Source organism: Trichechus manatus, unplaced genomic scaffold (genome assembly GCF_000243295.1).
Source record: "Trichechus manatus latirostris isolate Lorelei unplaced genomic scaffold, TriManLat1.0 scaffold00122, whole genome shotgun sequence".
NCBI lineage: Eukaryota > Metazoa > Chordata > Mammalia > Sirenia > Trichechidae > Trichechus > Trichechus manatus.
The window spans coordinates 6,367,252-6,393,551 of NW_004444058.1; the positions used below are offsets into that span (position 1 = coordinate 6,367,252).

Consider the following 26,300-nt stretch of genomic DNA (forward strand, 5'->3'; position numbering starts at 1 on the left):
AGAAGGAATAAAGATGACCGAGATCCTGATTTGGACTTCTAGCCTCCAGAACTGTGAGAAAATACATTTCTGTTCTTTAAAGCCACCCACTTGTGGTATTTTGTTACAGCAGCCCTGGGACACTAAGAACCTGTAGGACTGCGAAGCCCTAACCTACAAAATAACTGGCTTGGCATTTTCAAGAAAACATAGACAGACTAGGGAATGTTCCAGAATCAGCAAGACCAAAGAGACTTGGCAACTAAATACAACTGGTGGTCCTGGATTGGATCCTGGATGGGAGAGAAAATAGCTATAAAGGACACTGTTGGGGCCATTGGCAAATTTTGAATATGAACAGGATTAAATGTTGAATATTCAAAACTAACAAATTTTGAATATGCTTCAATGTTACGTTGCCTACATTATATAATTGTACTGTGACTTTGTGCGAATCTGACCGTCCTTGTTCTTAGGAAATGCATGAAGTATTTGAGTATGTGATGATGCCTGCATGAATTCTCAAATGGTTCAGGAAAATGCTATACATATAATATGTATCCCTGTGTATACATATACACACATGTATACATATTATATATGTCAAGATCCCTGAGTGGTGCAAACAGTTTGTGTTCAACCACTAACTGAAAGGTTGATGGTTCAAACCCACCCAGTGGCTCTGCGGAAGAAAGCCCTGGTGATCTGCTTCCCAAGAAAACCCTACGGGGCAGTTCTACTCTGTAACACATAGGGTTGCCATGAGTCAGAATCAACTCGACAACAGTGGATTTGGCTTTGGTTTTGTGTGTGTGTGTGTGTGTGTGTGTGTGTGTGTGTGTGTGTGTGTTTGGCGGGGGTGGGGTGGTGGTGAGTGGAAAACCTAATGTGGCAAAATTGCTGATTCTGGGGAAAGATGTATGTCAGGGGTTCTCAACCAAGGGCAATTCTGCCCCCGGGGGACACTGACGATGTCTGGAACTGTTTGTGGTTGTCACAACTGGGGGGAGGGTTGCTTCTTGCATTCAGTGAGTAGAGGCCAGGGATGCAGCTCAACACCCTAGAGTGCACAGGACGACCCCACCACAGACAATGATTCAGCCCCAAATATCAACGGTGCCAGAGTTGAGAAACCCTGAGTATGGAAATTTTTTGCACTATTCTTCCAATCTTGTACAACATTTACTTTAAAAAAAAAAAAAAAAAAAACCTCTTTGCTTCTGCCACTTACTTTGCCCTGTGACAAAATAAAAAAATAAAAAAAGTTTTAAACAAAACAAATACTATAGGCAAATCCATAGAGAAGGAAACGCAGAGTAGTGGTTGTCTGGGGCTGGGGGTGGGGAAATGAGGAGTGAGTGCTAATGGGTGCAGGGTTTCCTACTGAGGTAATAAAAACGTTCTGCAGTTAGATAGTGCTGAAGGTTGAATAACTTTGTGAAAATACTAAAAACACTGACTTGTCTGCTTTAAAAGAATGACTTTTATGCTATATGGATAGTACTGGATTGAACAGTGTTCTCCCAAAAATGCATGTCCACCAGAACCGAAAATGTGACCTTACTTGGAAATAAGTTATTTGAAGATGTAATTAAGATGAGGTCATGTTGGATTGGGGGACCCTAAATCCTATGATTCATGTCCTTATAAGAAGAGAACAGACATAGAGGGGAGACGGCCACGTGAAGATGGAGGCAGAGATTGGAGTGATGCATCTATAAGCCAAGAAACGCCAAGGATTGCCAGGAACCACCAGAAGCTGTAAAAGGCAAGGGAAGATTCTCCTCTAGACTCTTAAGAGGGAGCATGGCCCTGCCTTGATTGTGAACTTCTAGCCTGCAGAATTTTGAGAGAATAAATTGCTACTATCTTAAGTGAACCAAAAGCAGCCGCCGTCGAGTTGCTTCTGACTCATGGAGACCCCACGTGTGTCACAGTAGAACTGTGCTTCACAGAGTTTTCCATGGCTGGTTTTTTGGAAGTAGATCACTAGGTCTTTCTTCCGAGGTGCCTTCAGATGGACTCGAATCTCCAACCTTTTGGTTAGCAGCTGAGCACTTAACTGTTTGCACCACCCAGGGGGCTCCATTTAAGCCTCCCAGATTGCAGAGCTTTGTTACCGCCGCTGCAGGAAACTCATTCGTGAATTATATTTCGATTTTTTTAAAAACAAGGAAATAACCAGAGACTCACCGGGAAGCCACAATATAGCCCAGCACGTGGGCCACCAGGAGCTGGCCGTGCGTCTGCTCCAGGCGGGCACACAGCTGGTGTGTGGCTTCCTGGGCAGTGGAGGCCAAAGGGGCGGGCACAGAGAAGGAGGCCCACTTTCGGGCCTCCTCGAAGGCCAGCCTCAGCCGGCCCGGGTGCCCACACTCAGGGAGGCTGGCCCACAGCAGGTCCCGCTGGGCCTGGCTCAGTGTCCTCCTCGCAGCCGCCAGCAGGAGCTCGATCATCTCTTGCCCCTGGTTCGCGGGGAGGTGCTTCACCTCCCAGTAGGCCCCAGGGTCCGGGAGTGTCTGCCGCACTGTGTCCAGAATCCCCTGCTTCTGCCCCGAGCATGCCGAAAGGATGAGGTGGACCCTCGGGGGGCACTGCGGGGGAAGCCAGGGGACCCTTCGGGCATGGTGGACGGTGTCCAGGTCGTCCAGGGAGTCCAGGAGGATGACGAGGGCCTCGAAGTTTCGGCGGGACACAGTGTGGAGGAGGCCGTGGAAGAACTGGACCACTCTGGTGTGGGCCTTCAGGACCTGGGCAGGCGGTAGGGGCAGCCCAAAGGCCAGGCACACCTGGAAGCAGACGCTCTGGAGCAGGCTGCGGGCGTCAGCACTCATCTGTGAGGTCCCCAGAAGCCGCAGGACTATTACTGTCTTCTGGCCAAGCAGCCCGGGCACTTGCTCGGCCAGTTTGCACATCAGTGCTGTCTTTCCGATGCCTGGGGGTCCACAGAGCACCAGGGGGCTGTGGGGGACACTGTGGCTCTGCCGGAGCCACTGCCTGAGCTGGGCCAGGAGCTCCTGACGGCCGCAGAAGGTGTGTGCCACCTCGGCGCTCCGGCCCAGGTGGTGGCGAATGTCCTGGTACAGCCAGGCCAGGTCCTGAGTGTCTGCCTCCAGCTCACGGAGACACTCCAGGACCTGGTGGTTGGCCCTGGCCACAAACTGCTCCCCTAACTCCTTCAGATACCTGGCGTGGGCCTTGTTCTTGGGGTTCACGAGGTCGTGGCTCCACGGCAGGTGGTGAGTCTTGAGGGCACTGGGGTGCTCTTCAGCCATGCGCCCCTTGAGGCTGCTGAGGAGGTTCTGGGCATCCGTGTCCAGGCAGCCATCCGGCAGTCGGTCCACCAGCTGCAGGGCACAATCGTCCAGGATGTGTTTGCTGAGGTCCTGGATCTCACGCAGGAAAATGGTGGCACCCTGGTCCCCGTCCTCTGAGCTCAGCAGGCCACGCTCGATCTCCCACTCGATGACTGTAAAAGGGAGGAGGTACAATGGAAAAGATGCTCAACATCCTTAGTCATTAAAAAAAAAGAAAAAAGTTGCCATCAAGTCAACTCTGAAACATGGTGACTCAAGCGTGTCAGAACTGTGCTCCATAGGTTTTCAGTGGCTGATTTTTTTAAAGTAGATCACCAGGCCTTTCTTCTGAGGCACCTCTGGGTAGACTTGAACCGCCAACCTTTCAGTTAGCAGCCAAGCATATTTACCATTTGCACCACCCAGGGACTTCCCATTAGTAATTAGGGATATGTAAATCAAAACCACAATGTGATACCACTTCACCCCGACAACTATGATCAGAGAAATGGAAGATAACACAGGTTGATGAGGATGTGGAGAAACTAGGACCTTCATGCATTGCTGGTGGGAGTATAAAACGGTACAGCCGCTATGGAGTAGTTTGGTGGTTCCCCAAAAGGTTGAACACAGAACCACTATATGACCCAGCAATTCCTAGCATCTACCCAAGAGACTTGAAAGCAAGAACTCAAGCAGACATGTGTACCCAAACGTTCAATGCAGCACTATCCATAATAGCCAAAAGGTGGAAACAACCCAAATGTTCATCAACAGACGAACGGATAAACACAATGTGGTCCATCCAGACAATGGAATATTATTCAGCCATAAAAAGGAATAAAGTTCTGATACATGCTACAACATGGAGGAGCCTTGAAAACATTATGCTGAGTAAAAGAATTCAGTCACAAAAGGACAGATATTGTATGATCCCATTTATATGAAATGTCTAGAATAAGCAAATCCATAGAGTCAAAAGAAGATTAGAGTCCCTGGGTGGTGCAAACCGAGAGGTTGGAGGTTCGAGCCCACCCAGAGGCACCTCAGAAGAAAGACCTAATGATCTACTTCTGAAAAATTACCATTGAAAACCCCATGGAGCATAGTTCTACTCTGACACACGTCGGGTAGCCATGAGTCGAGGTCAACTCAATGTCAACTTTTTTTTTTTTTAAACAAGATTAATGGTTACCTGGGGGAGGGGGAAATGGGAAGTGACTGCTTAACGGGTATGAAGTTTCCTTTTGGGGTGATGAGAATGTTCTGGAAGTAGACAGAGGTGGTGGTTGCACAACATTGTGAATGGACTAAAATCCACTGAAGGTGAACTCTTCAGTGGTTAACTTCATGCTATGAGAATGTCACCTCGATTTTAAAAAAAAACAATACCATCAATTTTCAGTGCTCCCTCACTCATTCATTCAACAAACGTTTCTTGAGCAACTCTTGTGCCAACCTCTGCTCTTGACATGGAGAAATCAGCAGCGACCAAAACACACAAAGCCCCCTGCTCTCGTGGACAGTCCAGTCTAAACAAATAAATGAACACAAAAAAGGACGGACGGGCTTACAGTTGACAAACCGTCGATGCCAGGCAGGGAAGGGCAGGCATAGGGGGCTGCAGAAAAACATCTGCAAAGGCATAGAGGCCAGGGAGGAACGAAAGCCAGAGAGAGAGATTTTCGTGAGCCTGGAGGCTGGGTTCCTGGAGGCCTGGCAACCAGCTCAGTTCTTTCCTAGAGCAGAGGTGGGTAAACTTTTTATTAAAGGCCTGATGGTCAGCATTTTTTACTTTGCGGACTACAGGGTCTCTGTCGCAACTACTTAACTCTGCCCTTGTAGCTCAAAAGCAGCCATGGACAATAGTAAACAAATGGGAGTGGCTGTGTGCCAATAAAACTTTATTTATACAAACAGGCAGAGGGCTGGATTTGGTCCCTGGGCTATGGTTTCCTAACTCCTGTCCTGGAACATGCCCCCAGCTGCCCTGTTATTGTTAGGTTCCATCGAGTTGGCTCTGACTCATAGTGACCTCATGTATAACAGAACAAAATGTTGCCTGGTCCTGCGCCATCCTCACAATCATTGTTATGCTTGAGCCCCTTGTTGCAGCCACTGTGTCAATCCATCTCATGGAGGGTTTCCCTCTTTTTCGCTGACCCTCTACTTTACCAAGCATGATGTCCTTCTGCAGGGATTGGTCCCTTCTGATAACATGTCCAAAGTCTCACCGTCCTTGCTTCTAAGGAGCATTCTGGCTGTACTTCCTCCAAGACAGATTTGTTCGTTCTTCTGGCAGCCCACGTTATATTCAATATTCTTTGCCAACACCACAATTCAAAGGCAACAATTCTTCTTCGGTCTTCCTCATTCACTGTCCAGCTTTCACATGCTTATGAGCCGCTTGAAAAGACTTCAGCATGGGTCAGGCGCACCTTAGTCATCAGTGACACCTCTGCTTTTTAATGCTTTAAAGAGGTCTTTTGCAGCAACTCTGAGGACTCATATCTTCCAGAGCCTAGGGTCATAATGACCTCTCCTTGGAAGCTATTGTTTTGAAATAGCAATCAGACCTGAGAAGTTAGTTTTGAAGCAGCTCTGGACTCAGTGGCAGCTCCCAGCTCTCTGTCGTGGAGCACGCTAGGCCCTTGGGGACCAGCTAAGCCTCAGAGTAAAGACAGGAGTCACTCAGCCATCCTCTCGGGAGTGGCTGCGTACCCCTTTTGGCCCCGTGAATGCTGCCCCATGAAAGCAATAACAGTCCCAAGACTGGATCCTTCTGTGACCCATTTGGGCATAAATCACTCCAAGCCCATCCATTCTTCCACCTATGGGCTGTGAGAACTCGGGCAAGCCACTTCACCTCTCTGAGCCCCCATTTGCTCATCTACGAACATACCAATGATCATGAAGGTGGTACCGGGCCACGCGGTGTTTCGTTCTGTTATACATAAGGTCACTGTGAATCTGAGCCGACTCAATGGCAACCGACAACAACAACATGGTGTACAAGCTCCACCTTACTAGCTGTTGTGAGGATTTTCTACGAAATAGTGCTTGTGAAAAGCTGAATAAATAAAGCCGATCTTGAAAGGTTACAGACTGAGTGATTCCACCTCATATAATATTCTACTTTTTTTTAAATTGTGGTAAAAATATATACCGTAAAAGCTGTGAAAGCCAAAACTTGTGTAAGGCAGAAACCTGTCAGAGAAGAAAAACTCAAATATTTTCCACTAATAGAGAGCGATAGAAAAATGGTAAGACTGCACCCTGTCGAAGATGGAAAACTTGCAAGACCTGGAAAAACAAGCCAGTCCCGTCAGGTTCCAGCTATCACAGTTTTCACTGTATAACAAAACATTTGCCATTTTAACCATTTTTTATATGTACAATTCAGCGACATCAATTACGTTCATCATGTTGTAAAACCATCACCACTATCCATTTCTAGATTTTTTTTCATCACCCTTAGCAGATGCTCAGTGTCCCTTCAGCAATGATTCCCCTTTTCCCTTCTCTCCCTTCCCTGGTAACTACTAACAATAAGCTGTGGTCTGTATTGGTTTGCCTGTTTTAGGTATTTCATATAACCAGGATTATACAATATGTATCCTTTTGTGTCTGACTTCTTCAACTGAACATTGATGTTTTCGCGGTTCATCCATATTGTAGCATGGATCAGAACTTTATTTCGCTTTATGGCTGAGTGATATTCCATTGGTCACTGACACCACTATGAAAGCAGCTGTCACATTTGACCTCGTGTCATAGTAACCGCATGCCTGGCACGTAGTAAGTGCTCCATAAACAATAGCCGTTAAGTTATTGTTATTCACATAATCAGTGTACTCAGAATCAATATGTCATTGCTCCCTTGCCCAAGGGACCGAGGTTAGCATCCCCAGGGATGTCATGGGGCCATCAGGTACCCCCTGGTATGATGTGAGAAGGAGGGCACCTCACCTCTGGGGTCTTCTTCCCCAAAACCCACAACCGTGGTCTAATCACAAGAAAACATCAGACAAACCCAGACTGCGGGACTTTCTGCAAACTACCTGACCAGTGCTCTTCAAAAGTGTCACAGTCATGAGAAACAAGGAAAGACTGAGATACTGTCACAGATCAGAGGAGACTTAGGAGACAGGATGACTAACTTCAGTGTGGGATCTTGGATGGGATCCTGGAACAGAAAAAACAACCTTCGTGGGAAAACGGGAAATCCTAATAAAGTCTGGAGTTTAGTTAATAGTAATGTATCAGTGTTACTTCCTTAGTTTTGAATGTGCTGTGGTCGTGTAAGATATTAACATAAGCGGAAGCTGGGTGAAGCCTACAGGGGAATCCTCTGTACTATCTCTGTAAATCTAAGGCTATAGTGGAATCCTCTGTACTATCTCTGTAAATCTAAGGCTATAGGGGAATCCTCTGTACTATCTTTGTACTATCTTTCTGTAAATCTAAGATTATTCTAAATTCAAAATTTTACCTTTAAAAATTGATATGTCATTACTAGAATTGATATATATGTGTATAATAATCAATATATTACTAATAAAATTATTTAAATATAGTGGATTTATTGGTTTATGTTAATCAATATAAATTAATGTGTAATATAGAAATATAAATGATTTCTATTAATCAACATATTCAATTTAAATAAATCAATAGGTCTAATAACATTGCAAAGAATGGAAATTCCAGAATGCTTAATTGTGCTCATGCGGAAACTGCATAGAACAGGAGGCAATCATTCGAACAGACCAAGGGGATACTGCGTGGTTTAAAATCAGGAAATGTGTGTGTCAAAGTTGTTTTCTTTCACCATATTTATTCAATCTGTATAATCCGAGGAGCTTGACTATATGAAGAACACAGCATCAGAATTGGAGGAAGACAGTTAAGAACCTGCGATATGCAGATGACACAACCTTGCTTGCTAAAAGTGAAGAGGACTTGAAGCACTTACTGATGAAGTTCAAAGACTATGACCTTCGGTATGGATTATACCTCAACATGAAGAAAACAAAAATCCTCACAACTGGACCAATAAGCAACTTCATGATAAATGCAGAAAAGATTGAAGCTGTCAAGATTTCATTTTACTTGGATCCATAATCAATGGCCACAGAAGCAGCAGTTAAGAAATCAAATATGCACTGCATTGGGCAAATCTGCTCTAAAAGACCTCTTTAAAGTGTTGAAAAGCAAAGATGTCACTTTAAAGACTAAGATGCGCCTGACCCAAGCCATGGTATTTTCAATCACCTCACATGCATGCGAAAGCTGGACAATGAATAAGGAGGACTGAAGAAGAGTTGATGCATTTGAATTGTGGAGTTGGTGGAAAATATTGGATATACCATGGACTTCCAGAAGAACACACAAACCTATCTTGGAAGAAGTACAGCAGAATGCCCCTCAGAAACAAGGATGGCAAGACTTCATCTCACGTACATTGGACATGTTATCAGGAGGGCCCAGACCCTGGAGAAGGACATCATGCTTGATAAAGTAGAGGGTCAGCGAAAGAGAGGAAGAGCCTCAACAAGATGGATTGGCACAGTGGCTGCAACAATGGGCTCAAACATAGCAACAATTGAGAAGATGGCGCAAAGCAGGCAGCCGTGTGTTCTGTTGCACACAGGGTCGCTGTGAGTCGGAACCGATTCCATGGCACCTAACAACAACAACAATAAATGAATTCAGAGTCCTGGATGGTGCAAACGGTTAACACACCCAGCCGCTAACCAAAGCATTGGGGGTTTGAGTCTACCCAGAGTTGCCTCAGAAGAAAGGCCTGGCGACCTACTTAAATATCAGCCATTGAAAATACTATGGAGCACAGTTCTACTCTGACACACATGGGTCGACATGAGTCGGAATCGACTCCATGGCAACTGGTTTAATATGAATTCATATATTTAATATGCTGAAAATGTAAATTAATATAGTTAATATTTTGGTGATATACATCGATACATTAATCATCCATAAATTGACATTAATAATCCATAAACAATAGTAAAACCCGATTTCTCTCCTGGCAGCAGGCAGAGTGGAAATAATTTGATCCCACTGTTCTTTAGAAAGATCTTTCTGGCAGCCAGTGTGGCAGAGGGGAGGGGTGGAGGGTGAGGCTTAAGGTGAGAGGTAAGGGGCCGGCCCCAGCAGGGGAGATGGGGCACAGAGAGGTTACCGTGTGGAGGACCTCACAGAGCTGGGAGCCCCCCCTTGGGGAGGTGGAGCTGAGAGCAGGGACCATGGACTCTGCCACAGGTGCCAATCCCTGCTCTGTCGCATGGGCAAATGAAACTCCCCTTCTGTGCCTCAGTTTCCACCTCAGCAGCAGGTGCGACCAGACACGTCATACACAAAGGTGGCCAGAGGGAAGGACTCCTCAGGTAAAACCAAGTGGGGGCAAGGGGAACCAGCAGTCAGGTGAGGACAGGCGAGGCCATGAGGACCCACAGGCCAGGTGAGGGCAAGTTAGATCAGATGAGGGCACAGGGGTCCATGGGCTCTTGGGCCAAAATGCAGTGTTTGCCCAGGAATTTCCCAATTTTATCATTGAAAGTCCTACATTCTGGGCACCCCTCATGCCAGGCAGCCAGGGATGGCTGGTCATCCTAGAGCATGCCCTGATGCCACAGCCTCCCTGGAAAAGGGAGAGAGCCGTTGGGGGCAGAGAGGAGGGCCCAAGAGACCAAGATTCTACCTAGACATGGCTGAACTATCTCGGCTGAGTAAATCAACCTTTTTCAGAACCGGAGGAACAGGAGCTGGGGCAGCTTGGGGTTTCCAGAAATGCTGACTGTGGCATTTTGGTAGCACTGGATGTATATTTTGAATATATGGTCAATTTCACACTGACTCCTGGGGAGATCCCTGTGGCCTCACCTGTCCTCACCCGACCATGGGTCCCCTTGTCCTTACGTGGCCTAACCTGTGCTCACCTGGCCTGTGGGTCCCTGTGGCCTCACCTGGCCTTACCTGACTGGTGGGCCCCCGTGATCTTACCTGATCGATGGTAACGGTACCACTGCTCCTGGGTGATGAGTCCCAGCCTCCGGGCTTCCTGGGCCCCGGCACGCAGGACAGAGGTCAGGGTGAGCTCCTCAGGTATGCGGGCCTCCCCAGCACCTGCAGCCTGCAGCACATAGGCAGGAGGAACAGCATTCTCGTCTTTCCGGAAGTGGCGTGCCACCAGCTCCGAGTCGTGTGGCCTGGTCGTCAGCTGGGCCCTTAGTGCCTCCCACTCCTTCTCCTCGATCAGCGGGGGCACAGGGCAGGGCCCGTACTGGTCACCTACGAGGGCCTTGGAGAGAGGAGCATAGGTTCAAGTCTTGGCATGGGCACTTGGTCTCTGAGCCTCCACTTTCTCCCCCTAAAAACCTCTGAGGGCAGCGGTGGTTCAGTTGTAGGATTCTCGGCTTCTGTGCAGGAGATCCGGATTCAATTCCTGCCTAACGCACCTCATGTGCAGCTACCACCTGTCTGTCAGTGGAAGCTTGTTATGATGCTGAACAGGTGTCAGCAGAACTTTCAGACTAGGATGGACTAGGAAGAAAGGCCTGGCGATTGAGTTCCAAAAATCAGCCAGTGAAAACCCTATGGGTCACAGCTGTCTGATCCACAACCAATCATGGAGAAGGCACAGGACTGGGCAGCATTTTGTTTCCTTGTGCACGGGGTTGCCATGAATTGGGGGCCAACTTGACAGCAGCTAACGACAACAACAACAGAGTCTAGCAAAGTGCCACACCTTAGAGTTGCAGCAACAATTACATTAAGAAGTGCCAACAGAGACTGAGCAAAGCACCTGTGTGCCGAGGTACCTTGAAGAATGTGACATCAGACAGGTAAGTTTTGATTCCAATTGAGTACTGAGCATCACAGAATCTTTTGAGCTGAGAAACTCCCTGTGATCAGCTGAATAATGCCCTCCTCCCCCACTGCCAAAAACATCAGGTTAAGCTGTTCAAGAGATAGCCATGACCAAGACAGTCCAGGTCCTCACCTCCCTGGACCTTGGAGTCTCATGGGAGACTCAGACATTGCAGTGCAATGGATCGCTTTTATATGGCCTTTCTCACCTTGCTCTTGTAACTCCCACCAAATGACTGGGTGGGACTATGCAAATGAGGCGCATAGCTTGCTGATAATGCAAATAAGGTACATGACACCTTTGTGGCTATGGGACCATGCAAATAAGGTGTATGGAACCCTAAAGAGGGGATTGGTCAGTTTTGCCATCCCGCTAAGCTTAAAATGAACCATTCCATCCTGTTATCCACAGAATAATGTCTAAGCTCCTTAATGTGGCCCACAAGATTCTCCCTTACGTCACTCTTCCCTTCCTCTCTAACTTCCTCACTCCCTGGTCAATATGACACTCCAGGAACACCAAATTGATTATCCAGCAATCGCAAGTTGCAAACTTCCCCAGGTTAAAAGTTGAAAGCAAATAAGACATTTCTGAGGACGATTACAGTGAAAAACTCACAAAATACAGTTCGGAGGATCCGTGTTTTGTTTCCTTTATATTTAGTTTCAAATGGTCATCAACTTTCAGCAGTGTGATAATACACAGGTCACACTTTGTTCCCTATGATCTGAATCTGCAGGGAAGAGATAGAACAAGTCCTAATGCAGTGCATAGCTGCAGAAGAGGAATCCAAGAAGTCCCGGCCTCCTGGCCCTGGCTGGGGACCCATGTGACTAGGTAGTTAATTTCTCCTCTTGGAACCTCATTTTTCTCAGCCACAAAATGAAGGTAACATCAGCCCTGCCTAACTTCCTAGATTTTATTTTAAGGATTGAATAATATTCTATATTTATAAATATATTGAAAACTAAAAATCCCCACACAAATAAAAGGTAGTATTAATCTAAAAAAAAAAAAAAAGCCATTCCAGAGGTGGACAGTGGGGACCTCACTACTACCAGGAAAGAAGAGCTGGGAATAGAGTGCATCCTTTGGACCTGGGATCCCTGTACTGAGAACCTCCTAGACCCAGGAGACAGAGAGACCCGCCACACCAGAGACAGCACGAGATGGCAAGAAGCAGTGGCAGAGAAATGGCAGCAGAAGTGGCAGCAGAACCAGGAGACCAACAGGAGAAGGAGTGGTGGGCTTCCTGGCCCATGGAGTGAGAAAGCTGAACGACTTTGGTCCAAGGCTTACTGGCAGAGATGGGTGCCTCTGGGCACTTGGTGGAGCAAGGCTCATCAACCCACAGAGCTGGAGAGCTGAGTGCCTTCGGGCTGAGGTTTACTCGTGGAGTAGGGTGCCTCTGGACACTTACCCATGGAGCAAAAGAGCTTTGTAACACTTGCCTGAGCAGGGCAGAGGCTGGCCCAAGAGGCCCAAAAGGCTGAGGGCCGAGAGGCCGAGGACCAGGGAGAGGCCTGCCTGTGGGCACAGCTGAGAAACTGTCCTGACCAAAGAACTGTATCCTGAGTCATTCTTGATCCTGAACTGTAACCTGTTACTTCCCTAATAAACCCCATAATCATGAGTACTGTCTGTGAGTTCTGTGTGGCCATTGCAATGAACTATCGAACCTAGCAGAGAAGTAGAGAGTGCGTGGGAAGGACCGCCGGTGTCAGAATTGGTAAAAAGGTTGGAGAGAGGAGGTATGTCTGACCTCTGCTTCATAAGAATCAGCCTTGGGCTGATGCTGATGGTGATTCTCTCTCCCCCTTGTGAAGTTAGAGGAAGTCAGATGATGCCGACACACCATTTTTACAGACGTCAATCTGAGAATTGTACAAATGCAAGATTGCGGCTGTCATGGTACAAAATATGTGCGGCAGACTTGGGGCAGGGGAGTTAGGGATACTCCCCTGAGGAAATGAGGATTGAATTGTGGAATAAGACCTGAGAAGGAGTTGACTAGGCAGAGCACCTTGGGCAGAGGAAACAGCGTATACAAAGGCTCTGGGGCTCACCGGCAGAGAGGATAGCATGTGCAAAAGCCTTCGGGTTCTCAGGCAGAGGGAATAGCCCATGCAAAGGCCCTGGGGCAGGAAAGAGCATGGCTAGTGCAAGAAAGCCAGTGGGGACTGAACCACTGACAAGGAGGGGACAGTGAAGGGGGACACGACTGTCCCCATGGGCAAGATTTTGTAAGCTGTTGTCATGATTTGAATAGTGTCCCCAAAAAATATGTGTCAACTTGGCTAGGCCATGATTCCCAGTATTGTGTGCTTGTCCTCCATTTTGTGATCTGATGTAATTTCCCTATGTGTTGTAAATCCTAATCTCTGCCTGTGTTTAATGAGGCAAGATTAGGTTATGTTAAAGAGGATTAGGGTAGGAGGCAACACCCTTACTCAGGTCACAGCCCTGATCTGATGTAAGAGGAGTTTCCCTGGGGTGTGGCCTCCATCACCTTTTATCTTACAAGAGATAAAAGGAGAGAGGAGAGAGCAAAGTGAGAGGGACCTCATACCACCAAGAAAGAAGTGCCAGGAGCAGAGCGCATCCGATGGACTCAGGGTCCCTGCGCTGAGAAGCTCCTAGACCAGGGAAGATTGATGACAAGGACTTTCCTCTAGAACCAACAGAGAGAGAAAGCCTTCCCTGGGAGCTGGTGCCCTGAATTAGGACCTCTAGCCTCCTAGACTGTGAGAGAATAAATCCCTGTTTGTTAAAGCCATCCACTTGTGGTATTTCTGTTATAGCAGCATTAGATAACTAAGACAGCCATGTAAGGCCCTAAGATTTTAGTCTTAATGCTAAGAGCACTACAAAAAAAAAAAAAAAAAAAAACCTGTTGCCATTGAGTCGATTTCAATTCACGGTGACCCCATGTGTTCCAAAGTTTAACTGCCCTATAGGGATTTCTTGGCTGTAGTCTTTACAGAATCAGATCACCAGGCCTTTCTTCCACAGCACCTCTGAGTGGGTTTGAACTGTTACTCATTAGGTTAGTAGCTCAGCGCAAACTGTTTACACTACCCAGGGACCTGAGGAGGCCCTATTTCTGCCCCTACACACTCAGAGAGCATTCCAAGTGGAAAGAAGAGTAAAGCCAGAGGAGACCTAGGACGTTGGGCCAAGGCTAAAGCTTTGACTTTGCTCATTGTAAGATGGACGCTATCACCCCTCCCTCCTTTCATTGGGTTGTTCCAGAACATTCCAGGGGCAAACACTTGGGAAATCTGGATAAATGGAATCTGTGAGGACGGGAGTGTTGAAGAGGATGCTGCTGTCCGGGAGCCCTTCCAGTGGAACAGCTTCCAGAGGAGAAGGAAGAGGAGAAGCTGGACAAGGAGTAGCCAGCCAACCACACACCAGTCCTTGATTACAAAATGCTCCTATTTGCAGGATCTGGGCATGGGAAACAGGAAGCTCTAACAAAGGGGGGCCAGTGAACCCCCAGGAGCAGTTCTCTGGGGCTCTGGAGATGCAGGAGCTACTGGCTGCTCAAGAGTCCTGGAGTCTCTAAAAGGAGGTGCCATGGGGACCTGTCTCCTGCCGCGGCTGCCTAATGACTTATTTACCTGAGAGACGCCTCTCCAAGGCACCCAGCATACTCGGGTTTGCATGGAAAGTCCCCCAAACTGAGCTACTGACAAAGAATAATGTTGTGACTCTCGGGCCATGGGGGAAGAGGCCGGGTTCAGGAGAAAAGCAGGAAGTGGAGAGAGGTCAACCAATCGCCCAAGCAGCCATTTTGGGATGATGCTCAAGAGATCGGCTGGCCATGCCTGGGGGAAACTTGAAGATCATTCTCCAGCCCCCATGCTACCTGGAAGCCACGCTGTGCTTTTCGCTGCCCTGCATTTGGGTTGCAAAACCAAATTCTTCCTGGACTTGTTCTTCTCTTTTTTTTTTCCACCTTAAAAAAAGTTGTTTTTCTTTTTGTTTTGAAACTCAACAAAATGATCAGATTCATTTGGAAAATTAAATTAGAAGACTGGAAAATAGTTAGGAAGGAAATACTCAAGCAAGAGTGTAGAACCTTCTAACCATTAGAACATATTTTAAAGCAATGGTAATGAAAACAGAGCAGCACCAACGTGCAGAGAAAGTATAGAGCAAAAGAATTAAAACAGACTCACTTTATGTATTACGTACGTAAAACAATACATAATAAAGGAAGTTTCTCATCACCTCTTCCTGTGTCTTAATTTCTTTAAAACCTGTTGCCATCTAATCTATTCTGACTCATGTGTTACAGAGTGAACTGCTTCATTGGATTTTCTTTCCTGTAATCTTTACGGAACCAGATTAGCAAGCCTTTTTTCCATGGCGCTGCTGGGTGGGTTAGAACCACCAACCTTTAAGTTAGCAGTCAAGTGCAAACTTTGCACCACACACGGACCTCAGTGTCTTTTTAGGCAGGCCTAATTTCTAAGGCAAGGAGCCGCGGTGGCACAGTGGTTAAATGCTTGGCTGTTAACTGAAAGGTTGGTGGTTCCAACCATTCCACAGGAGAAAAGATGCGACAGTCTGCTTCTGTAAAGATTACAACCTTGGAAACCCCATGGGGGAGTTCTACCCTGTCCTGTGGGGTCACTATGAGTTGGAACTGAGTTGACAGCAGTGGGTTTGGAATCTCTAAGAAGAGTTCCTGGGTGGTGCAAATGGTTAACACGTTCAGCTGCTAACCAAAAGGTTGGTGGTTCAAATCTACCCAGAGGCACCTTGGAAGAAAGGCCTGGCAATCTACTTCCAAAAAATCATCCATTGAAAATGCTGTGGATCACAGTTCTATTCTGACACACGTGGGGTCACCATGAGTCAGCACCGATTCAATGTCAACTGATTAGTCTCTAAGGCAGCGCCATTCAATGGAATGTTCTACAGTGCTGGAAGTGTTCTAATCTGTACCGTCCAATACAGGGGCCACAAGCCACATGTGGCTACTGAGCCATTGAGATGTGGGTAGTGCGACTGAGGAGCTGAATTTTTAATTCTACTTGATTTTAATAAATTTAAATTTCAATATCCACACGTGGTTGGTGGCTACCATAGTGGACAGCATAGTTCTGGGACCAAACAGCTTTTCTGATGATGAACACCCTCCCCTACATTCTATCTCATGGAGAAGTTCTGGAGGCTTTTTTTTTTCCCTTGGAGCTGCTCACAGCCTCTTTGTGATGAAGGTGTGTTGGGCAAAGATACCTTCTTTACTTTTTCCCTCTTTATACTCTAGGACAAGGAACCTTGGTGGTGCACCAGTTAAGTGCTCAGCTGCAAACTGAAAAGTTAGTGGTTCAAACCGACCCAGCAGCACCATGGAAGAAAGAACTGGCAATCTGCTCCCATAAAGACTACAGCGTAGAAGCCGCTATGGGGCAGTTCTACTCTGTCACATGGGGTTGCCATGAGTGGAAAACAACTTGACAGCATCCAACAACAACAGGATGGGAAGAAGTAGGTCCTTGAGGCAGGCTCTGTACAGGGCACAAAGCCTGCTAGTGATACCAGTGAGCACAAGGAGGAAAAAATTCCCAAGACTCTGTGGACCTCCATCTTCTCTATGGCTTTCTGGGATCCCAAAGTGAGTGGGCAGAGGAAATAAGGGAAGGTTCAGGTCAAATTCTAAGATTCCTTCCAGCTCCAACAATCCACCCTCCAACTCAAGTTCTGCTTCCAATCTACTGCTAATGACTGGACTCCAGCCAGCTCTGCAGAAAAGAGTGTTGTGATCAATTACTGATGTCTGCCAGGATCAAGCTACAGGGGCAGGGTATAATAGCAGAAATGCCACTCATGTCCCTCCAGTGGTCCGTTGGTGATGGAAACGAGAAGTAAGAGCTAATCCACCCCTCCCATGAGACTCACCACAAATGCTGGCCCAATTGATGTTTTCCGACACCGGTCTATCTCCTCCAAGCAGAGTTCCGTGGTCATGTGGTCAGTGGCCTCAGTGTTCCGAACACCCCACCTCAGATCAACAACCTGGGGATTATAAGCCATGGGTTTGTCAGGGAGGTGGGACAATGGGTGATTTTTTTCAATTCCCTTTGACAGAGGCATAAAGTTGGTTTCAACATCTTTTAACAACCTCTCCCAAATGCGGGATACCTGCATTGAAAGAACCTGAAGAAAACCCATCTCCCCAGTGTAATCATGAGAAAAACATTAGGGAGACAAAGATTGGAGGTCATTCTGCAGGACCCCCGACCCCACCTCCTCACAATGACCAAGGTCTTGACCCACAAGGAAGAACCAGGGAACCATCACAGACTGGAGGGAACTGGGGAGTGGGTTGGCTAAGTGCAGTGGGGTACCTTGGATGGTATTCTGGACCAGAAAGAGGATATGGATAGAAAAACTGGTGAAATCTGAATACATCTGAATAAAGTTTAGAGTTTAGTTAATAGTAACGTACCCTGCTGTGGTGAAACGAGTTTCTTTCTGTGGCCTTTTGCCTTGGTTCTCTGGAAAACCAGTTTGAAAGATTTTTCCCCTAAGCTATGAGGAGCTATCTTTGCCCTAGTTTTCTACCCTAGATGGTTTGTTACTTTTGTCCAGGTTGATTGACATTTCCTGGGTAAACTGTAAACAATCTGTGGTTTGATACTTTTTGTCTGGTCCTGGACTGCAGCCTGCCCTGTGATTGGTAAGCACCTTACAGGGATCGGTCAGTATACTATGGAAATAAAGTGAGTATAGATTATGCAAATGAAGTTACTATGGCTTGCTATGCAAATGAAGTGTCTGTGGCCTACCTCAAGGGGATTGGTCAGTTCATGGCCCTAGTGGGTAGGCCATACCTTGAAATTGATGTGGAGTTTGTGTATATATGCAGCCAACTCACAGAGGTTTTTCAGAGAGGAAGCAGAAGGAAAAAAGAACAAAGAAGAAGCTGAGAAACAGAGGAGGCAAGGGACCTCCTAAAAGAGCTGTAACAAGGGTCAAGGGCTGTAACACTGAAGACAGCAACAGACCCAGACGGGGTCCTGCAGCAGAGTTCTTCTCTCTGCCATGCAGGCCTCCTCTCAGCCCCTCAGGGCAGGCTCCTCTTGGCCCTGCTGTCTGTTACCACCGACTCTGCCTGGCACAACCCCTGGAGAAAATTGAGAGAAAAAAAAACAAAAAACACAAAACACACTTGTCGCCGTTGAGTTGATTCCAACTCATAGCAAGCCTATAAGACAGAGTAGAACAGTAGAACTGCCCCATAGGGTTCCCAAGGAGCAGCTGGTGGATTCGAACTGCCAACCTTTTGGTTAGCAGCCTGAGCTCTTAACCACTGCGCCACCAGGGCTCCACTACCATGTTATACCCCCCAATTTTTTTTTTAATTATAGTAATGTTGTTGTTGTTAGTTGCTGCCAAGCTGACTCAGACTCATGGCAACCCCATGTGTGCATGGTAGAACTATGCCCCATCAGATTTTCATGGCTGTGACCTTTCAGAAGCAGATCGCCAGAACTTTCTTCTGCGGCCCCTCTGGGTGGGTTCAAACCTTCAACCTTTTGGTTAGTAGTTGAGCACTTAACTATTTGCGCCACCCAGGGACTCCAAATAGTAATGTACCAATGTTAGTTTCTTAGTTGTGACCAATGTACTGTGGTCATCTAACATGTTCACATAAGAGGAAGCTGGGTGTTGGGTATACAGGAACTCTATCATTTGCGCAACTTTTGTGTATATCTAAAACGATTCCCAAATAAAAAGTTTATCCAAAAACAAAATTCTAAACATTTTTTTAAAAGAGCTTGACTACTTCCAAACTGTTCCTTTTTAAATGAGGACATGTCCACACTTGTTCCCAGAGCTGTCTTTGCAAAGGGGAGTGTTTTGTTTGGCTGAGAATGGACTGAGCAACGTTTCTCTGGCAACTGCACGCTCGAAGTCCATTTCTGCCTGTTGGCTGCAGAGAGGACTGGGCAGAATGGCTTGATTCAAGAAAGCTAAGCTGACCCCGTGGAAGTTTGGGATGAAGGGGAGACAAAGAGGAACTCAGAATGGTCCCTGCCTCCCTAAATTCCTCAGCCCAGAGAGAAACACAAATGTTCCTAAACTACAGGTGAAACAAAAGGCAATAGTACTGAACGTGCGTGGAGGAAGAAAGGGGAAGGACAACTAGTTGTGACTTCAGAGAAGGAAGAAGGGTCAGGGACCAGCCTCAGGCAAGAGCTGTGGTCTCCCCATCTACACAATGAGGATGTTTACAATATCCACTGCCTCACAGCACCCATGTGGTTGTGAAAGCGAGAGCGTGGCAGACATTTTCTTCATTCTGAAGGCATTATTTTTCCTCTTTTTAAAACACCATTTGCTATTAAGTTGACCCTGACTCAAGGTGACCCCTGTGTGTCAGAGTAGAGTTGTGCCCCACAGGGTTTTCTTAGCTGTGATCTTTATGGAAGCAGATTGCCAGGTCTTTCTTCCGTGGTTCCTCTGGGTGGGTTCAGACCGCCAACCTTTTGGTTAGTAGCCAAGCACTTAACCATTTGCGCCACCCAGGGAAATTTTTCCTTTTTAGGGCCTCTGAAATTGAGTTATGCCTACTGAACAGGGCCACCACCTATTTGTCAGTGTGTGGATTGTGGCGTGTGTGTTGCTGTGATGCTGGATATTATGCCACTGGTACTTCATATACCAGCAAGGTTACTCATGATGGACAGGTTTCACATAACTTCCAGACTAAGACAGACTAGGAAGATAAATTTCCAAAAATCAGCCAACGAAAACCCTATGGGTAACAACAGTCCAATCTGTAACCGATCATGGGGATGGCGTGGGACCCGGCAGCATTTCATTCCGTTGTGCAAGGGGTTGGCATGAGTTGGAGCCGACTGGAAAGCAGCTGACAACAACAATGATGAAGGGGTGTTGCATATCCAGCACAGCTGGTTTCTTAGTCCTTGTTATGGATTGAACTGTGTTCCCCAAAATATGTGTTGGAGTCCTAACCCCTATACCTGTGAATGTGATCCTGTTTGGGAATAGGATTTTTCTTTGTTAAATTAATGAGGCCATATAAGTGTAGGGTGAATCCTAAACCTAATCACTTCTGAGTTACAAGAATAGGTTAAAGACAGGCAGACACAGGGGGTAGACACACTCTATGTGACGACAAAAGAGGCAGATGTGTCTACAAGCCCAGGAACTAGAAGCTGAAATAGACAAGGAAGGGCCTCCTGCTAAAGCCACGTGCTGAATTCAGACTTCTAGCCTCCAGAACTATGAGGAAATGAACTTTTGTTCTTTGAAGGCATCCACTTGAGGTATTTCTATGACAGCAGCACTAGGGAACTAAGGAGAGCAGTGATGGCTCAGTGGCAAAATTCTTGCCTCGCATTTGGGAGACCCAGGTTCGATTTCCAGCCAGTACACCTTACGCGCAGCCACCACCTACCTGTCTGTCAGTGGAGGCTTGTATGTTGCTATGATGCTGAGTAGGTGATGACAAAAAACTTGTGGATCACAACGGTCCTGTCTACAACCAATGATGGGGATGGTACAGACCTGGTGGCGTTTTGTTCCATGGTACGTGGGGTTGCCATGAGTAAGGGGCCGACTCAATGGCAGCTAATAACAACAACAAGTACAAAAAGAAAATACAGGCCCTTTTCAAAAAATCGTCACCAATTTCAAGACGGAGAGAGTAGAGCATTAAACTGGGCGTGGGCCCTATGTACTCCGGAGGCCAGCCCTGCCTGTCATGCTCCTGCTTGCATTTTGTTGCTGTTGTTGTTGTTGGGTACTGTTGAGTAGATTTGGACTCATGGTGACCCCATGTGACAGAGTAGAACTGCTTCATAGGATTTTCTTGGCTGTGAGCTTTACGAAAGCAGATCCCTAGGTCTTTCTCCTACGGAGCCACCGGCTGGGTTCGAACCACCAGCCTTTCCATTAGCAGCTGAGCACTTAACCATTGCACTGCCAGGGCTACTTGCTTGCATTTTAAGGCAGGGGAAACCGAGGCAGGGAAGAGCAGGCAGGCACTTACCTCAAACTTCAGGCCTGCTTCTGGCAGAAAGTTTGCACTTCGGGATAGGCAGAGTTCTGCAGGGCTTCCCTCTCTGCGTCCATATCTGCAAGGAACAGCAAAGCACCAAGGCTGTTAGTGGGAAGAACCCAGAACTAGTCCCTGCCCATAGCTGTTTTCAACCTCCTTCACCTCCACTGAAGCTGGGGACTTGACAACGCATGCAAAGACACTAAGAGTATGGGGTAGACCCACGGAGACCAACTGTCCTGGTTTGCCCGGGGCTTTCCTGGTGTTAGCCTGAAAATTCTGCATCCCAGGAAACTCTGTGGTCCTGGGCCAAGCAGAGTGGTGGATGTCCTAGGTTAGGGCTGCCACATAAAATACATGATGCCCAGTTACATTTGCATTTCAGATAAACAACAAATAATTTTTTAACATGAGTATATCCCAGCCCATGCAGTATCTGGATAATTTGCATTTCAGATAAACAGTTAATAATTTTTAACATAAGTATATCCCAGTCTATGCACTATTTTGATACATTTGCATTTCAGATAAACCAGTTAAATTTGCATTTCGGATAAACACAAATAATTTTCAGCATAAGTATATCCCAGTCTGTGCAATAAGTTTGGGTAAGTTTGCATTTCAGCTACACTCAATTAAATTTACATTTCAGATAAAATTTTTAACATAAGTATGTCCCAATCCATGCAGCATTTGGATAAGTTTGTACTTCAGATAGACCCAGTTAAATGTGCATTTCAGATAAACAACAAATAATTTTTAGCATTAAGTGTATCCCATTCCATGTACTATTTGGTTACATTTGCATTTCAGATAAACCCAGATAAATTTGCATTTCAGATAAACAGCAAATAATTTTTTTAGATAAGTCTGTCCCATTCCATGCAATATTTGGTAAGTTTCCAGCTAAACCCAGTTAAATTTACATTTCAGATCATTTTTTTAGCTTAAGTATGTCCCAATCCATGCAGTGTTTAGGTAAGTTTGCACTTCAGGTAAACCCAGTTAAATCTGGGTTTCAGATAAACACTAATAATTTTTAGTGTAAGTATGTCCTAACCCGTGCAATATTTGGGACATGAACTAAAGAATTATTCATTGTTTAACTGAAATGCAGACTTAACTGGGTGCCCTGGTTTTGTGGGACGTTTTTGTTTTCATGTAGCTTTTATTTTTTATATTTTGGCTAAATCTGGCAGCCCTCCCCAAGGTAAACCTAGATTCCAAGATTTTCTCTACCTCTGTAGAGTGACAGGCTAACCTCAGTTTCCCCCCTCTGCAACTACGCCTCGACTTTGCGGGAGCTGTAAGCACCCTGAAGTCAAGGACCTCTGCTTGTCCTGGTCACTGCTGGATCCGTAGGACTCAACCCAGGTTCTCGGTGAATGTTGGTTGAATCATTGAATGTTGTTGGCTGTTGTTAGTTGCTGTGAAGTCGATTCTGACTCATGGCAACCTCATGTGTGCTGGGTAGAACTTCCTCTCCATAGGGTTTTCAATGCTGTGACATGACTTTTTGGAAGATCACCAGGCCTTTCTTCCAAGGCACCTCTGGGAGGGTTTGAACCTCCAACCTTTCAGCTAGTAGTTGAGTGCTGAACTGTTTGCACCACTGAGGGACTGAATATTAGCAGTCAAAGTGCCTGGTGTAACATAGGTGTTGAAAAGGCACCTATTTCCTCCACATGGCCATCGGGAGGTTACTTTGATGTCCATGGCACAAAGTGTTGGAGTTCCCCAAAGCCACCGGTGCAGAGGTGCTGATCTCCCTGGCACAGAGGTCAACCTGGACACCAGTCCTGGATCTGCCTCCTACCCCCTCCCCTTCCCTGAGCCTCATTTTCCTCCTTCAGAATGTGGTATGATCACACCTGCCTCATAAACGTCACAGGCTATTTACGTTTTCCTGCAAGTATTCACCAGGCAGTTACTTTGTGCCCAGACTGTAAGCAATGGGGACACAACAGCAAATAAAACATATGTCAATGGCATTGCACATTTGCACTGTCCTGTCTTGGCTCAGGGTAGCTGGTTGCCAAATTTCCAGGAATTTTTTGAGCCAATGGTTAACACAGCTTTTATTAAAATTAATACAATAACTAATGGACCACAACTACCACGGCCTCCACCGGACTGAGTCCAGTACAGCTAGATGGTGTCCGGCTACCACCACTGACTGCTCTCACCGGGATCACAACAGAGGTTCCTGGACAGAGCTGTAGAAAAATGTAGAACAAAATTCTAACTCACAAAAAAAGACCAGACTTACTGGCCTGACAGAGACTGGAGAAACCCCGAGTATGGCCCCTGGAAATCCTTTCAACTCAGTAATGAAGTCACTCCTGAGGCTCACCGATCAGCCAAAGATTAGACTGCCCCGTAAAACAAAACGAGACTAATGGGGCACAGCTGTCCAGGGACAAGGACTAGAAGGCAGGAGGGGACAGGAAAGCTGGTAACAGGGAACTCAAGGTTGAGAAGGGACAGTGTTGACATGTCATGGGGTTGTTAACCATTGTCATACAACAATATGTGTACTAACTGTTTAATGAGAAACTATTTTTTCTGTAAACCTTCATCTAAGTACAATTTAAAAAAAAGAAAAAAATTAATATGCTATAGACTTACAATGAATACAATATATTAAAAGCAGGGTGTTGTGGATTGAATTGTGTCCCCCAAAATATGTGTTGGAATCCTCACCCCTATAATACCTGTGAATGTGATCCCATTTGGGAATAGGGTCTTCTTTGTTGTGTTAATGATCCCTATCAGTGAAGAGTGGGTCCTAAACCTAGTCGCTTCTGAGTTATAAGCAGCAGCATAGACACAAAGAGAAGCAAGCACAAACTGGGGAAGACAGAAGCACATGTGAGGATTGCCAAGGAACCAAGGAACACCGGGGCTAGGGAAGCCGAGACAAGGATCTTCCTGCAGAGCTGATAGAGAGAAAGCCTTCCCCTAGAGCCAGTGCCCTGGAGTCAGACTTCTAGACTCCTGAATTATGAGAAAATAAATTTCTGTTTGTTAAAGCCAGGCACTTGTGGTATTTCTGTTACAGCAGCACTAGGAGGCTAAGACACAGAGGTCACAAATACTCACAACTCACTTCTGACTTTTTTTACTCCATTTGACGTGACCTCTGCTCTTGAGGTTATTCAGGACTATTAATTCTGTATGATGTAAACATTATATGTATATACAGAGAGAGAGTTGCTACTGTGCCATTCTGCCCAACTCCAGACTCAGCAAGGTAACATTTGCAGCTTGAAATTGACCATATGGGAGTATTTACACCACGGAAATTGGCAGATAGTACAAATCAAGTGTTGTTAAGTTTTTCCTAAATTTTTGGAGAGCTTATGGTTAAATATTTTCCAGCATACCATTCTATGTAGTCGTTTCCCTCATGGAATTTACAGCCTGGTCAGTGGAGCCAGGCATTAAATAGGTACACAAACACATACGTTAGATAATTACGGCTTATGGAATGTGCGATCAGAGAAGGTTAAGCGGGAAGCTTATACACAGATGTTCAAAGCAGCACTGTTCACAATAGCCAAAAGGTCTACCAGAAGATGAGTGGATAAACAAAATGGTGTATCCCTACAATGGCATATTACTCAGCCATAAAAAGGAATGAAGCACTGATACAGGCTACAACATGAATAAACCTTGATAACATCATGCTGAGTGGAAGAAGCCAGACACAAAAGGACTAATACTGTATGATCCCGCTTATATGAAATAGGCAAATGTATAGAGACGAAAGCTTATTAGTGGTTACCAGAGGTGGTAGGGAGGGTGAAAGGGGGAATTTTAACTTAGGGAGCATTGAGCTTCTGTTAATGGTGGTAGAATAGTTTGGAAATGGATAGTGGTGATGGTTCCACAACATGATGGAGTAATTAATGTCACTGAATTGGACACATAAAAATCGTTGATTTGGCACATGTTTGTTACGTATATTTTTACCACATAAAGCAGTTTTTTTTTTTTAAAAAAGAAATATGTGTGGGCTGTGCTGGAGGATAACAGAGACTACTTTATATTGAGGGGCAGAGAGGGGCTCCCTGAGGAGGGAGTGTTTACGCACAGGTCCCAAAGGGTGGGAAGAGGAAGGAGGAGAGAGGACTCCGAGCTGAAGAGTCCTGAGTGGGGTCTGGGGCTTCACGGGTTCCAGGATGTGCCAGAGGCTGGTATGGCCACAAGTGGTTAAGGGGAAGTTCATAGGAGATAAGGTTGGGGAGGTGCATTTGATGTCTGTGATGCAGTGTGCTCATCATAAATATTAGCTGCAATGTCATTTAGCACCACCAGCACCTCTACTGAGTGGGATTCAGCCTGGCTTATCTAGGAGGAAACGGAGGTTCCAGAAGGTTCCACCACACCGTGTCCCGCATGGGTCACTGGCTGAACTACATTCTCGTCCAGTCTCCCAGAGCCCCCCGGGCCATGCCCCTGGCTCTGGCACCCCGAGAGAGCTCACTTGCCTCTAGGGCCCCAACCCTGCGCCCACCTTACCTGAGACCGTGGAGCTGATGAAGATGGCCACGCTGCTGGACGGGGGTGCTGGCAGGGGGCCTGGCTGGCCCTGGAGGAGTCGCCGGCGGGTGCCCGGGCTGAGGGGGCCCACGCTCATGCTGCTGCCCACCTGGAGGACCCTTACCCACCTTGGAGACCTCACGCCCTCCTGGGAGGCCAGCCGGAGAGGGCCATCTGGAGTTGGGGGGCCTGTCTCACTCTCAGGGGCCCCTTTGGTGACCTGCAGCCCTCGTCACAGCTTGCGTTGGTCTGCAAGTGCTAACGGGGGGACACTGGGCAGTGGCCTTCAAGCCAAGCCCCTGGACGTGGGTCCTCCAGGCTCTGGAGCCTTTTCCCCTCAACCAAGTATCTCCTTGCCCTCACAGCTCAGCGGTCACCACAGCAACTGCGGTTTCCTGGCACTGGGCTTTGGGGCCCAGGGACCAGCCAGCCACTCCAACACCTGGGTCCCCTGGGAACTCTGTGTAAGTCGAGCTGGGCCCAGGTGTGCAGAGGGGAGCCTGCGGGATGCTGGGAGTCGTGCCCAGCCCTGGCAGGGCTG

General features: G+C 46.8%; 1 protein-coding gene across 1 annotated transcript in view; it reads right to left on the minus strand.

Moving 5' to 3' along the window:
* Window positions 1-25,856, minus strand: part of NWD1 (NACHT and WD repeat domain containing 1) — a 95,437-nt gene extending 69,581 nt beyond the window's left edge. The window contains 6 exon segments of the mRNA XM_004384514.1: window positions 2,173-3,448; window positions 10,302-10,599; window positions 17,083-17,199; window positions 21,206-21,236; window positions 21,238-21,290; window positions 25,734-25,856. Coding sequence (XP_004384571.1) covers window positions 2,173-3,448; window positions 10,302-10,599; window positions 17,083-17,199; window positions 21,206-21,236; window positions 21,238-21,290; window positions 25,734-25,856 — 1,898 coding nt within the window.
* Window positions 25,857-26,300: the final 444 nt, after the last annotated feature.